This window comes from Notothenia rossii (genome assembly GCF_949606895.1).
Source record: "Notothenia rossii genome assembly, chromosome: 5".
Lineage (NCBI taxonomy): Eukaryota > Metazoa > Chordata > Actinopteri > Perciformes > Nototheniidae > Notothenia > Notothenia rossii.
Genome location: NC_136903.1, coordinates 73,410,663 through 73,424,499, shown reverse-complemented (window position 1 = coordinate 73,424,499; position 13,837 = coordinate 73,410,663). Strand labels below are relative to the sequence as shown.

Genomic DNA, 13,837 nt, shown 5'->3' with positions numbered 1-13,837 from the left:
CTGTACAATAGCTGCCCACTGCTACTAGAGTCCTGCTACTAGGATGGGTTAAAAGCAGAAAACAAATGTCACTGTGTGTGCTGTGTGCTCTGCATGTGTGACCATTAAAGAGAGTTTCATCCCTTCATTACTCCAATTCTATCTATCTTATTGTATTCAGATGTTTAATTCAGTCCCATTGCCACAGGTGTATACAATCAAGCACCTAGCCAAGCAGTCTGCCTTTACAAACATTTTTGAAAGAATGGGTCGTTCTAAATAGCTCACTGAATTAGAACGTGGTACTGTAATAGGATGCCACCATTGCCACCAAGTCAGTTCGTGAAATGTATTCTCTCCTAGATATTCCACGATCAATTGTAAGTGGTGCTATTGCAAAGTGGAAACGTTTAGGAGTTCAAAACCAGCTCTGGCAATGATATCAGCACCAAACGGACCCGTTTCGAGTGTGTCGCAGATGTGTGAGGGAAGAAAACACTTTTATTTTGAATGCCCGATTTTCTAACGCTGTGCATGCAGTCGGCGTCGGACTGGAAGTAACGGAGACCATAAACGGTTTTGAAAACTTCTGTAACATCTTTGCTGATGTTCTTTCGAGTCTTCTGGCCAATCAGAATCAACATGTTGCCGGAAGTCCCCACGGAGAATAACTTTGCGGTTAAACTATTCTTTATACATCCATGTGTACAACTTCAGATCAAAATGAACACATAATGAAATATGACCCCCGGTTTGATGATTGACAGGTCACAGAACAATGGGGGCTATCTACCCTCACCCACAATTTAAAGTAATTCACAAAGACTCTCTCCTCTTTGCTCTTCTCTCCGTGTGGAGCAGAAGGTTCAGCTTCAGAACAAAGTGAAAAACAAATAATGGCATAAAATATTATTAATAAGTCGGGTAGTAATAGATTTATTTATTTTCTTCTCAGAGTGTACCAGAATATGTAGTTTATATGTTAGTATTTCTAAAAATCTCCTGGGGGGGGAATCCCCCCAGACCCCCCTTCTGGGGTTGGGCTTTCAGCACGTGTGCCTTTTTAAATAGTTCATCTTTGATTCCATCATCTCATTAAACCTTATTTAAAAGCATTCTTTTGTTCTGTGAAGGGATATAAGGGATATGCACTGTACTTCGCTTTCATTAATATTGTATGCTGAAAAGCGTATATATATTACAGCACGAGTTTTTGTTGAATAGATTTGAGTGGTTCAAAATTTCGTGTCGCAATCTATTGACTAAGGAAAAAGTGGGTCCTGAGGCCTGACCAGTTGAGAACCACTGGTGTAGAGCACACCGCCACTGGACTCTGGAGTAGTGGAAACGTGTTCTGTGGAGTGACCAATCACTATCTGTCTGATGGACGAGTCTGGGTTTGGCGAATGCCAAGAGAACGTTACCTGCCTGACGGCATTGTGCCAACTGTAAAGTTTGGTGGAGGAGGGATAATGCTATGGGGTTGTTCTTCTGGGGTTGGCCTAGGCCCCTTAGTTCCAATGAAGGGGATTCTTAATGTTTCATCTTACCAAGTCATTTTGGACAATTCTATGCTTCCAACTTTGTGCAAACAGTTTGGCGAAGGCCCTTTTCTGTTCCAGAATGACTGTGCCCCAGTGCACTAAGCAAGGTCCATAAAGGCATGGTTAGATGAGTTTGGTGTGGAAGAACTTGACTGACCCGCACAGAGCCCTGACCTCAACCCCATCGAACACCTTTGGGATGATCTAGAACGGAGATTACGAGCCAGGCCCTCTCGTCCAACATCAGTGTCTGACCTCACAAATGCTCTTCTGGATGAATGGGCAAACATTACCACAGACACACTCTAAAATCTTCTAGAAAGCTTTCCCAGAAGAGTGGAAGCTGTTCTAGCTGCAAAGGGGCGACCAACTGCATATTAATGCCTATGAATTTGGAATGGGATGTCATAAAAGCTCCTGTAGGTGGTCCAATACTTTTGTCTATATATTATGTTGGTTTGTAGGCACTCGAGACACTCAAATGTAGGTGCAAAAGCAATGTTAAAATCCTTCTGACTGGTGGTTATCTTTTGTTTTAGGTAATGGTGTAGTTATAGATATTGGTAATCAATGAATGAATGCATAATAAGTTGTTCATGAAATGGAATTTGCTTCAGTCCCTTCTCAAAATCTATGGTAAGATTTGCATTGGTCTGTTTGTTTGATCAGAACAACTGGCAATTCAAATGTTGTTCTTACTAATGGCCTTTAAACGGATTCTAAAGTGATTTCCCAGTCTAAGAACATTTCAGTCAATAATGATATATTCAACGTCAGCCTAATATATGAAATCATTTATTTCTTACATTGTTTAATAAAACAGCAAATATTTTTGCAAACTGGATATAAACTTGATACAATTTAACATGCCAGTTATTTTTGACACTGTGAATATTAGGAGTTCTACAATAGTGGTCATGAAATAGCATTTATGGACAGAACAGGTATTACATGAAGTATTAAGGTGAAGATGTCACGGATATCAGCTCAATTTTCTTAAACAGTTCATTCTATTTGAAAAAGACAAAGAGAGAGAGAAACGTGTCTAAAAGCTCTGCTTCAACACCAGAACAGGATGTGAAACAAACAGGAGTGACAACATGTCTGCACTGTATTTCTGACAACAAAACGGCAGTTCTAGAGGATTAGTTTAGTCATTGATGAAATGTTAACTCATGCCAGTTAGATGCATCTTTGTGCACATATGAGGACATGCATGAGCATATAACATTCATGAAAAAAACATTTTCCTCTCAAATATACTATAGCTTCAACATGAAGGTAACGGTGAACATGATCAGCGTGTTAAAGTCAATATTAAATTGCTCTAGTCTTTGTAGTCCATCATAAATATTTATAAAAGGACGATCCAAAGATTTCTTGCGAGAAACTCAGTTTTTGGTGACAGCAATGCAACATATGATTGGTCATCAACACCAGGAGATTAGGGCGAGATGAGATGATATCTTTTGACGCTTGACAAGCAGAGAATTCCTGTTCTTTTTTCCCTGTAAACACAACACTCTCTGCAGGCCGAATGGTGTTCATTCCTCATCTGAAAGTGCCGTGTTTTGTCCTCACATGCTCCACCTTCACACTCAAAGGGAACAAGTACAGAGGCCCTCATTCTATTTCAGTCCCTGATTCCTTCAGTGATGGTGACTGAGAGTGACTCTCTCAGGGAGCTCAGCTGGGCAGCAGCCACGGCTCCAGGAAGTCCCAATGCTTCCACAGGACGAACAGCAGCAAGGTCAGGAGGACGGTGGCGCCCACCCGGGCCCGGGTCTTCATCAGTGGGGTGATGAAGTTGGCCAAGGTGGAGACAAACACCAGCAGCACGGCCATGAGCGCAAGGATGACGTTGATGAGTTTGCCCAGCAGAGCTCGAGCGTTGGCGTTCTCCACTCCCTCCAGCTGGACCACCTGCTGCTGCTGTTGCTGCAGCTCCAGCTTGGTGATGCGGGTCAGGCACGACTCCACGGCCTCCTGTAGATACACACAAAGTTACACAGTGGGATTTATTTTGTGGTTAAGGTAATGAAAACGTATTTTTCCAGCAGATTTTTACTTTGAGTGACAAGATCCTTAATAAATGCAAAATGTTCTGGTTGTCAAACTCAAATACACAGTGGGCCAACATTTAAAAATGGGTACTAGTCGAGGGCCGGACTGGTTCAATGTTTATTGCAGAACTTATTGAAATGAACGTATTGCACATATTAAACCTGGAACTAACAAAGCTTAATAATCAGATTTTTTTTTTCCGGAGTCATTTATTATAATTACATTTTCCCACAGGCCAACAACAGCTTCAAAAAAACTATTTCCCTCAAAGAAAAAAACAAACATGCCCTGTTGTCGTGAGAGAAAAAGTGCAGAAGGAAACATCCATGTAAACTCAGTTTGCTGCTCTGTGATGCTAATTCAAGCCAGACACTTGGCATCTCATCTTGGGTGCAAGTTCATCAATGTTTGGGGTCAGGCTCTGAGCTGAGGAGACCCTCAGGATTGAGTGAAGGTGTGCGTGCAATATACCGGCGAGCCAGATCTAATAGTAATGAGAAATTATCCTGCGGGCCGAAATTAAATCAATCAAGGGCCTGATTTGGCCCCCGGGCCTTGAGTTTGACCCATGTGGTCTAGATGGTAACTCTTGATTTATAAAACTTGGTGAGAACTCTAAAGAGACTCGGTGCGCAGCATCCTTTATCTTAACCCGAACTATTCAAGGTCAACAGTTTGCTGCGTGGATAGTTTTTTAGGCCAACCTGGAAGTCGGCATCTCCCTGGATCACTTGACAAAGGGCCAATGGGATATTTTACAATGGATTTTTGATCATTGCAGCATAAAAGTTCATGATGCTTAAAGTTTTGTTAGGCAGGGGTTCAGATGGATACAACAATGTTGCTGTTTTTCACCTGAATATCTCTCGCTCTCTCATAAGACTGGTAGGCAACTTTTTCCTCCATGCTGGCGAGCTCCTGTTTAAGGTTAGTCATCTCATTCTGGTGCAGCTCTGTTAAGTCATTCAGCTGTTCTTCAAGTCGCTCATACCTAAATATGCAGAAAAAACATGTTCAGAATAATGCAAATAACATAAACTAACTGCTGAACTAGATTATCACGATAAACAGTGTAGTTAACTTAAGTCGAACCTACACATTATTGACTACTTTTTAAGTAAAGTGCGCTAAAAAATAATAGTGCCCAGCTGTGAAAAGAAATCTTTAAAAAGTGAAATACGTTGTACTCAATATAATAAAGCTTGACTAGACATTATGTTGTGACCTGTACCTGTATCTCTCTTCCTGCAGGCACTGTGTCATGTAGGAGTAGTCGCTCTGCAGCTGGCCCTTCATGTCCTCGATGGCGTCCTCCATGTGCGCCTGGCTGGCTTTTATCTCCTGCAGGCCCTCAAGTAGAGTGTCCCAGGAGCTGTGCATGTGATGGTGATGGTGATGGTGCCCGTCCAGTCTGGGGCTCCCCATGGTTGGTCCTAACAGTCCCCCCCCTCCTCCGCCTGCACCACCAGAATTGCTGCCCGCTCCGGAGCAGGACGTGGCGCTGGAGCACTCGTCGTCGCTGCCGTACTTTGGGCTGGAGACCAGGGTGGCACTTCCACTCAGTGCACGATGTGTCAGGGGGTCGTCAGAGTGGCCCCCGACTCCGTCCTCGAGCGAGTCCTTTAGATGAGCAATGTTATCCGCGCTGCCAAACTTGTTCCTGATTAGACTGGCAAACTCTCTGGGCTTGGAGACCACGGCTGTGTGAGTAAGGGCAGATACTCCACCTTTGACCCCATCAACTACTCCACCTCCAAAACCACTTATTCCAGCACGAACATTGGCCCCGACGTCCTTTAATCCCTGCTGCATGTCCCGCAGGACATCCTTAGGCTGCCGGGCCGGTCCATTCTGTGGAGAGGGCAGAGAAATGAGGAAGCAGAGAAGTGGAGGAAGGTAGGAAAGATTAGGTTAAGGGAGAGAACTGTAGGAAGATAGATGAGGAAAGCAGGCCCTGCAGAGAATTAGGTGAGACACAGGATGGTGCGTTGGTTTAGGATGAGAATAATCAGTCTATATTTGGACACAACTGTCCTCAGAGATAGTTCAACACATGCTTGAGTGGAGCTACAAAAGCATTATTAAATGACCACAGCACAAAAACAGCTGCAAAGATTTCTGGTTTGCATAAGTGCACCTACCTGTTCGATCTCCTTAAGCTTCTTGTGATAGTGCTCTAGTTTCTTGTGTAAGTGTGCGATGGTCTGCGCTGATTTCTGGTTCTTCTTCTCGAACACCTGCTTGATCCTGGACGCCTGCTGTTTGTCTGCGTTGTGGGCTAACTTCAGGTACTCTGCAACGTTGTCGTCACGGGCCTCCTGCTCCACACGAATCTGCTCGGTGACCTTCAGGACCTTCTGCTGCAGGTGGTCAAGGGCAACACGCGTACGCTGCGGCTCACCAACCCCAAAACTCTCTGCACCCCCACAGGCCATGACCCCAGATGTTGGTGTTGGTGTTGGTGTTGGTGTTGGTGTTGGTGTTGATGCTGCTGCCGCCACCGCCGCTCCGTCCGCGCTGATGTTACTGTCAGAGCCTCCATGGCTGGTGGTGGAGGGTAAGCCGAGAGTTGACACCTCGCTCTTGTCCAGCTGAGGGGAAGAGAGGGAAGGGGGACGTAATCAGGGGTGGAGAAACAAGAGTACTCCAACTACTACAGATAAAGTAGTAATAAAAGGACCATCACATATACTAGACAAAGTATCAAGGAATATTATTTTGAGTAAAGCCATGGTGTTGCATCCTGATTGAGATTATTCATCCTTTATATATTTTTTTAAAAGGTTTCCCATGTGGGAAAATACATTAATCTTACATGACTTAGTATCCATCTGATTGGGCTCAACCAACCAAGCTTTGGTACTTTATATTATAATAACCATACACTATAGGCTTTCATTAGGGTCCATTATTCCCCAATCATTTCCTAAAAGTGTCCAAGAACTAATAATAGGGAAACTACTGTAGACAAGGTGTTACCATTTTAATTCGTTTTTTACAGTGTTCAATGCAGAAATTATACATGTATCTACAGAGAACTGCACAAATTACCATAGAATTCAACACATTTGAGGTTTTCAGAAATAAATAAATATTACAATAATTACACAATAATACATACATAATTATTACAGAGTTGTTACAGAAAATGTATTAGGGAACTGCAGACTCTTAAAATAAACCTCTGTTAATCACGTTGGCCTCTGCAGAGAGTCAGTCACTTATGTCCGTAATTGATTTGTTGGAGGGAACACAGAAAGGCCATCATGCATTAATTAGATGATACATAATTAGTCGGCTTCCTGCTCAGCACATTCCTGCTTCGCCACAAACAGCTTACCTACACCTTTAATTTAAAAACGCATCATGAAGAGGTACAAGATGAAGGTAAAGCATGCTGCACGGACCATTAACACACACGATGGTTACAGATAATGATGATGATGATGATGATGAGGATGATGATGATGAAATGGTCTATTTTTAAATGCTTTACATTGTACATCTCAGTCTGTTCTGGATCATTCTGTCTCTTTGATCCAGGAAGGAAGTCCCCGGAATGTGTGATATGTAAGATGCGTGTGTCTTGGCAGATGGTGGGATGGTTAATGACCCACAGCCTGACGTCCAAACAGAGTAATCAGACCCTGCAAACATGAGCTCAGACACACACCAAACATCTCATCCTGCTGCTCTAATTTCTTCAGACGGGACGGTGCAAATGATTTATTTTATTTGCGTGACAGTGCGATGTGAGCACATGCTCCTATACATAAATCAGCCGGAGCGAGGCAGGCGGTTTGTTTTCTTCCTTTTTTTAATAGACAAAGTAGGTTACAAACGCATTGTAATGGAGCGAAAAAACAGATGACTCCAGCCCCTGGTGGTTAATCATTTCCTTATCTTGTCTTAGAAAGTGAGATGCAATACGCTAAGCAAAGACTCATACGTGGAGGGGGGTTCAGTGTATGGTGAGCACAAGACAACAGAAAAAAACAGATGTAGTGGGGATGAATCCAGCGATGGATAAAAAAAAAGAGGCTCCTGTGGATCGGAAGAGAAGGCTGTGATGAGGATGGGGATGACGGATATCTTAAAAAAAACGGAGAGGAGGACAGGGCATGCCTGCGCCTCCTCTTCTTCCTCGAGGACACAGTGTGACATGAGAGACGGCCGATGGATGCGAACACATGAGGATGAGACACAAGCAGCACAGCAATAAATTAAATCAGAAACGTTACCATACTGCTTTAATCCAATTTTTGCAGTGCCATTGCAAGTCTGTGTTCGAGGCCCATCCTTCTCCTCCTCCCTCCTCCTCCCCCTGTGCTCACCGAGGAGGAGCCCCCCTCCTCAAATATCCTCACCCCCAGCCGCTGTCTGGCTGACTATCACCTCTCTGGATCCTAACGCTCCATTGTTAGAGCAAACATCGATATCTGCAGCCTCCCTCTCTCCAATACTCTGGTCTATGCCTCCCTCCCTCCCTCCCTCTCCTTTGTGTGCTCCCTCCGCCTCCCCCTGCCTCTCTTACCTCTCGCTCTCTCCCTCTCTGTGTCGTTCAGTCTGAACGCAAATGCTAGCTGTCCTCCTGCCCTATAATGGATGTGGGAGCTAAGGGACAGATGATGGAGGGAGATGGGCGGGGGAGGGGAGAGCTTAGCGCAGGCGTGCAGGTGCCTCTGTGCCAGGGGAGAGAGAAGGGGGGGGGGGGGGGGTAGCACAGCAGGGCCTGCTCTGGGATGCAGGGATGAGATGCAAAAGTACATATTTAATGTCTGTCTTATTCAACTTCTTCACAAAGGAGGGAAAAAGTGTCCTGTCTGGGCTGCTGGAAGTTGTATTCACCAAACTTAAAATCTCTCTTTGTGTGTGTGAGAGTGAGAGATACTAGGTACACAATCTATCTTCATTTATTAGCATGCATATGTCATTCGTTGATTATATTTAGTATTATCAATCCGATTGTTCAAAGTAACATAAGCTGTCAGGTGTAGAGTAAAAAGTACTTGCTTCTGAGTTGTATTGTGAATATAAAGTTTAGGAAATATATACTTAATTACCTGAGAATTGTATTAAAATACAGTTCTTGAGTATAGATGAGCACTTACCATCCACCAATGATTATTACTGACTTGTTTGTAACAACGTGTCCTATTTTAAAAGATGGTCAAAGACATCTGTAGCTTTCAAGTAAATGTACTGAAGTAAAAATAACAGTCAATATATCCTTAAGTGTAAGTGAATATCCTTTTAAAGTAGACTACAAATAAAGCAAAACATTCATAAAAACTTTTATTAGAACATTTTATTGGAACTTTCATAATAATTAAACAAAAACTAAATTAACACAGGTCATAATAAATCGCAATAAATAAAGATACATCTTTTGTTTGTAGCTTTATAACATAAACAAACAATATACAAAGGACCTACAAACAGAAGTGCACTTTGTTCTGAGTAATGCTGTTATTCGCTTAGTTTCCTTTTTGCACTGGCAAACATTTCAAAACTGTCAATTGGTAAGGATTAGCATTACAGTGACCTTGTTTAACACCCATTCAGATTACCATAGCAGCAGGATATGCCAACAGAGACATAACTAAGTGTCAAGAACAAACGTTTGTTTTGAGGCAGATAATAACACGGTGTCTGTTACAAATGCAATATGCTTTCAAATAGAAAAGTATAGCACTTCAGCTTTAGCTTACTAAAAAACATAATTTCTTCTGAGAACACTATCTTTTGATTTTATTTTATGGAGCTTTGAATACAAATACCATAAAAAAAGGCCCTTGATACGGGTGCTGAGGATACATCGCCTACCAGATGTATGTGCAATAATGCAATGTTTTTTTTTATTGCTACTTAACAGTGCTGTATTAAACTCTATAATATCTGAAATATATCTAAATAAACGTAAATATAAGGATTTTAAGTCTTCCAAAGACATGGTGCTCTGCTCCTAACCTACTAAATCTGGTGCTGTACATTTGTCAGAGTCCGGAAAGGGCACTTCTGGAGATGTGCTTTGAAAATGTATTGACGTACAGTCAATAGAAGGAATTAAAGAGGACATGATGGCACTTCTATCATTTAAAGCCTAAAGCAAAATAACTGTGTGTACAGGATATCAAAGCTCTTCAAGCAGTCACAAGTACATCATGGTAGAAAAAAAAATTACTTTACATCCGGATATAATAAGTAAAAAATGCATAAAAATGGACTCCTCGTGATTCACATTAACAAAAAACATAGTGGAATTTAACAAAGGAGCCAAAGGGCTTCATCTATTCTCTACTATATTCATCATTTTGCAGATTTGTCATAGCCACTCCTTAAGGATTATAACCGACATGACCTCTGTTCCAAGTGAATACAGTAATGGGTTCATCCATCATACCTCTCACAGGTACAGAGTCTCTACACAGCAGGGACGTGACCGCTTTTTCAGCGCTGAAGGATGCACAGAAGGAAATGTCTTTGGCATGCCCATGATCCAAATGACTATAAATCCACTGATTCCAGAGATTACCATTAATCTTTTCTGCTCAAATGTCCCCTTCTTGACGTTGGGGAAAAACACCCCCCCCCCCCTCAGATTGGACACAGTACCCTAATTAACCTCGTTGTTTTTTTAATGTGATGATGACACATAGCTGAGGTCCCTTCTGTTGGCAGAGGATTCCCGGGGTCAGACCCCTCCTAGGGAGTGGGCGTTCAGAGGCTGTGCAGAGCGTGGATTTCCTGAGTCTAGTAATATGGGATATTGGCACCTCAGCAGAAAACTACACCAAAATCACTCTCCGGATTTGCGTGGCGTCCAAATGAATCTTCTTTTAGACTGGTAGAAATCTGTTAGGATAAAGAACAGAAAACTCAGCAAGTGCTTATCCACATCAAATCAAAACTTATTTCACACTCTAATTAACATATTACGTTATTAATAACTATAATAAGTACCTGTTATGTTGGTCTGTTTCCTCTTCAGCCCTGTGTCCTCTCGTCTCTCTGGTGTTTTCTCCGGGTGGAGCTCACATCTCTCTGGTGAGCAGTGGATGTTCTCCTCCTCACTGTGAGGCTGCCCCACCCTTCCTCTTTCCCGTGGCTTTAGATCTGCCTCTGCTGCTCTCTGACCTTCTGTGTGTCCCAGACCAGGCAGACATGATCTGTAGAGCAGGGGTACCTCACTGCCTGGGATACCCTCCCACTGGAACACGCTCTGCTCCAGAGGCTTATCTGAGACGAAGTCAAAGCCCCATCGCTGGCAAGCCTGGTCCAGGTCTCTCCTCAGGCAGGCCTGGTACTCCACCTGCAGCTGCTCTCTGTCCACGGGGCCAAACAGGCTCCTTTGGGCCGGGCTGTTCCCCAGGGCGCTCAGGGTCTGCTTGTGAAGATCCATCGTTATGCACTGTAGAAACAGAGAAATCACTGGTTAGGTGTCTTTTCATTAAAAATGAATCTGACAGTATGCCAAAACAATTGATGAATTAATTAGCTGTTATCAAATACCTCCGTATCGCGAATGCAACAATATTGTCTGTTTGAAAATTGGTGCTTTTAAAAAATCGAACTAAATTTGTAATAAACAAATATCAATTATGTTGAAATTATGACTTAGTGGGTAGCGACAAATAATACAAATTTGAAAATAACATCCTTTAACTGTTATACGAACTTTGAAACATGGAAAAGACAATATTGTATTACTAATTCATATATCATCTGGTATCAAATCCCACATTTGATATACTATCACTAATCACTAACAAAAATCTTAATTTCCACACCAATCTACCCAAAACAGAAGTTATTTTTGATTGTCTCAATGTGAAAGTAGAAATCCGGCTTACCATGTCTCTAGTCAGTGAGAACTACAGGGATTCTGAGACTACTAATACTGAGCAGCCTTTTATAAGCCAGAGAGCAGCCAGTGACTCATGGAACCTCCTGTCTGAATCTCTGGTACATGCCTGGACATAATCTCAGGCAGACATGTAAAGGCAAATCCTCAGAGGCACACAGAGCCACCAGTAGGGGTCAGTGTAAGACCCACAAAAAACCTTGATGTGAGGGTCATAGAAGTCAGATTGATGCATTTTATCAGTGCTTTCCACATCTGTATATTTATATAGCACTAATATACAAACTATTACAAGTTTAAAGGGGTTAAATAAATGGCACCTTCCTGTAAGAGCTACAGGAAGGAATCAGCTGAGTCTCAGGAGAATAAAAAGTCATTACAGTCATCCAGGAAGGGCCGGGCAGAGTTTCAGACAACCATCAGGAGAAACCTAGACTGTGTATATAAAGGGAGAAACCAAGCCCAGCCTTACTATCCAGCTAACGCAATACAGGGGAGGAGAGGACCTTGATATTAGAATAAGAATAAAATGGGAGACGCTGAATAAAACATATATATATTTTAAGTATACGTATGGATACTTCCCCGGTTACTCATTCATTTAAATAAATCCTTAACAGTATGTGTTTTCAATATGATCCCTGCTAAATTGATAAGATTCATATCATACATGTGAATATTTGCACCAAAATTATGAAATGTGACATTTCTCCAGGAACATCTTAGAAACCACATTTATAATTTCCAGATTAACCAAAAAACAAACATTCCAATTCCAAAGTTAACCTGTTAACTATTGATATAGATTTTTTTCAAATTTCAGAAATTAAATTAATCTAAATATATGCAGCTTTTGATTTCAGAGTGAAGCAAACTCATAATTTGTCTGTTCTTTATTATAACAGGAATTGGTGTAATATAATCACTATGAAAAACAGTGAACAAAACATTTGTATTATATTTTGGGGTTGTTACTATTAATTCCATGTAATAATAAATGTAGGAATCTAGTAGTTTCAAAAAAGTTCAGTTAAAATGTTCACCTTTTACAGTCACAGAAACAGACCCAGGCAGATGTTTACTTAAACGGTTCTTTGGCCCTCAAGGGGCACTTTTTTTAGTAAAAAATATACTTTTAATACATGTTTAAGACTAGAACAGACTTGCTCAAATGGTTCATGTTTGTTTTAACCATAGGCTGGTCCATTTATGAACCAGCCTTTCTATAGACCTGCATGTCTTAACGTTAAATGTGGTGCCTTAAGGGAATAAATCTTATATACAATTTGCCAAAAAAAAATTACATCTAATAAGTCCTCTTCGATTTTAGGTGAAACTGTGGGGTGCATTAATGTGAACCACCGTGGTCCCCCCACCCCTTTTTTCCCCCTTCCTCACGGGAACCTACGTCAGAGCCAGGGGGGGGGGGGAGCTTCAACTCTGTGGCGGGAAAATGAGTCCACATGTGCGGCGGAGGCAGAGCAGAGACCCTGCCCACTTTACTACAGTGATCCACGTGAGGCCGGAGCCCGTGGCCACTAGTCGAACTAGACTGTCACTACCCTTCCTCTTCATGCACATTCTACTCACATAACTCGGACAGGAAGCCTGTATGAGTTTTACAAATGTGTACTCAACTTTTAAATTATAAACTAAAATCTTGAGAACTCATATGTAGATATAAACCCCTTTAACTTAAAGTCAATGAGAAGGGGAAGCCATTAGTGATGGAAACATATTTTTAAGTAAATATCTCCAATTTATAACTTATGTATTTAGGCTCGAATAAACAGAATTGAGATATGTGTCTGTAGTTGCTTAAAAACTAAAACATAATCAAAGGCTTGAAAACGAACATTTAAAGCATCAGTTTACTTACATTATCAGCTGACTGCAGTCTGGTCCAGGTAAAATCCTTCATATTTCAAACCTGATGAATAAAGTTTGTTTTCTCTGTTTTTCACAACAGATCTGGTGTCAAAACAATCCTGATGCTGATGCTGTTCAGCCCACCACTTCTGATAAATCCGATACGATTAAAGCGAGAGGACGGTACTCCTTGATATTTTCTCAAAGTTTTCTCTGGGTTGTGGGCTAGACTTTTATAAACTCCGGAGGGCGGGGACCCTTCTCTATCTGTACAGGGGCGGGGTCTGACGGCACACACATGGAATATTGTCCGGTAAACACACGTGAGAGTAGTCAGTCAGTAGTAGTAGTAGTGAGGAAACTCCAGCTCAGAACGGTCCAGCATGGCATCTCTTCCTGCCTCTCACTGCGCATGTCAGAGGACCGCTGACTGCTGAAATACCCGGATGAATATTTGTTTCCTTCCTCCCATTTCAGCACATGCACATTTTTTAGTTTCAAATCCCCCCAAAAGAAG

General features: G+C 42.0%; 2 protein-coding genes across 4 annotated transcripts; both read right to left on the bottom strand.

The window, feature by feature from the left end:
* Nucleotides 1-2,296: 2,296 nt before the first annotated feature.
* On the bottom strand, nt 2,297-8,050 carry tmcc2 (transmembrane and coiled-coil domain family 2). Of its 2 annotated transcripts, none has more exons than XM_079680965.1 (5): nt 7,829-8,050; nt 5,729-6,178; nt 4,819-5,438; nt 4,443-4,578; nt 2,297-3,509 (listed from the first exon to the last, which is right to left on the bottom strand). In XM_079680965.1, exons 1-5 carry the CDS (start codon nt 7,829-7,831, stop codon nt 3,210-3,212), a joined length of 1,509 nt encoding a protein of 502 aa, XP_079537091.1. In that variant the 5' UTR covers nt 7,832-8,050; the 3' UTR covers nt 2,297-3,209. The 2 variants fall into 2 exon arrangements, with proteins under 2 accessions (XP_079537091.1, XP_079537092.1); XM_079680966.1 differs by having other exon boundaries at nt 7,834-8,049.
* Nucleotides 8,051-8,867: 817 nt separating this feature from the next.
* On the bottom strand, nt 8,868-13,715 carry cdkn1a (cyclin dependent kinase inhibitor 1A). 2 transcript variants are annotated; one of them, XM_079681052.1, is made up of 3 exons: nt 13,331-13,715; nt 10,551-10,998; nt 8,868-10,442 (listed from the first exon to the last, which is right to left on the bottom strand). In XM_079681052.1, the coding sequence occupies exons 1-3, from the start codon at nt 13,370-13,372 to the stop codon at nt 10,387-10,389; spliced, it is 546 nt and encodes a 181-aa protein (XP_079537178.1). In that variant the 5' UTR covers nt 13,373-13,715; the 3' UTR covers nt 8,868-10,386. The 2 variants fall into 2 exon arrangements, with proteins under 2 accessions (XP_079537178.1, XP_079537179.1); XM_079681053.1 differs by lacking the exon at nt 13,331-13,715 and adding an exon at nt 11,441-11,544.
* Between the last annotated feature and the right edge of the window lie 122 nt (nt 13,716-13,837).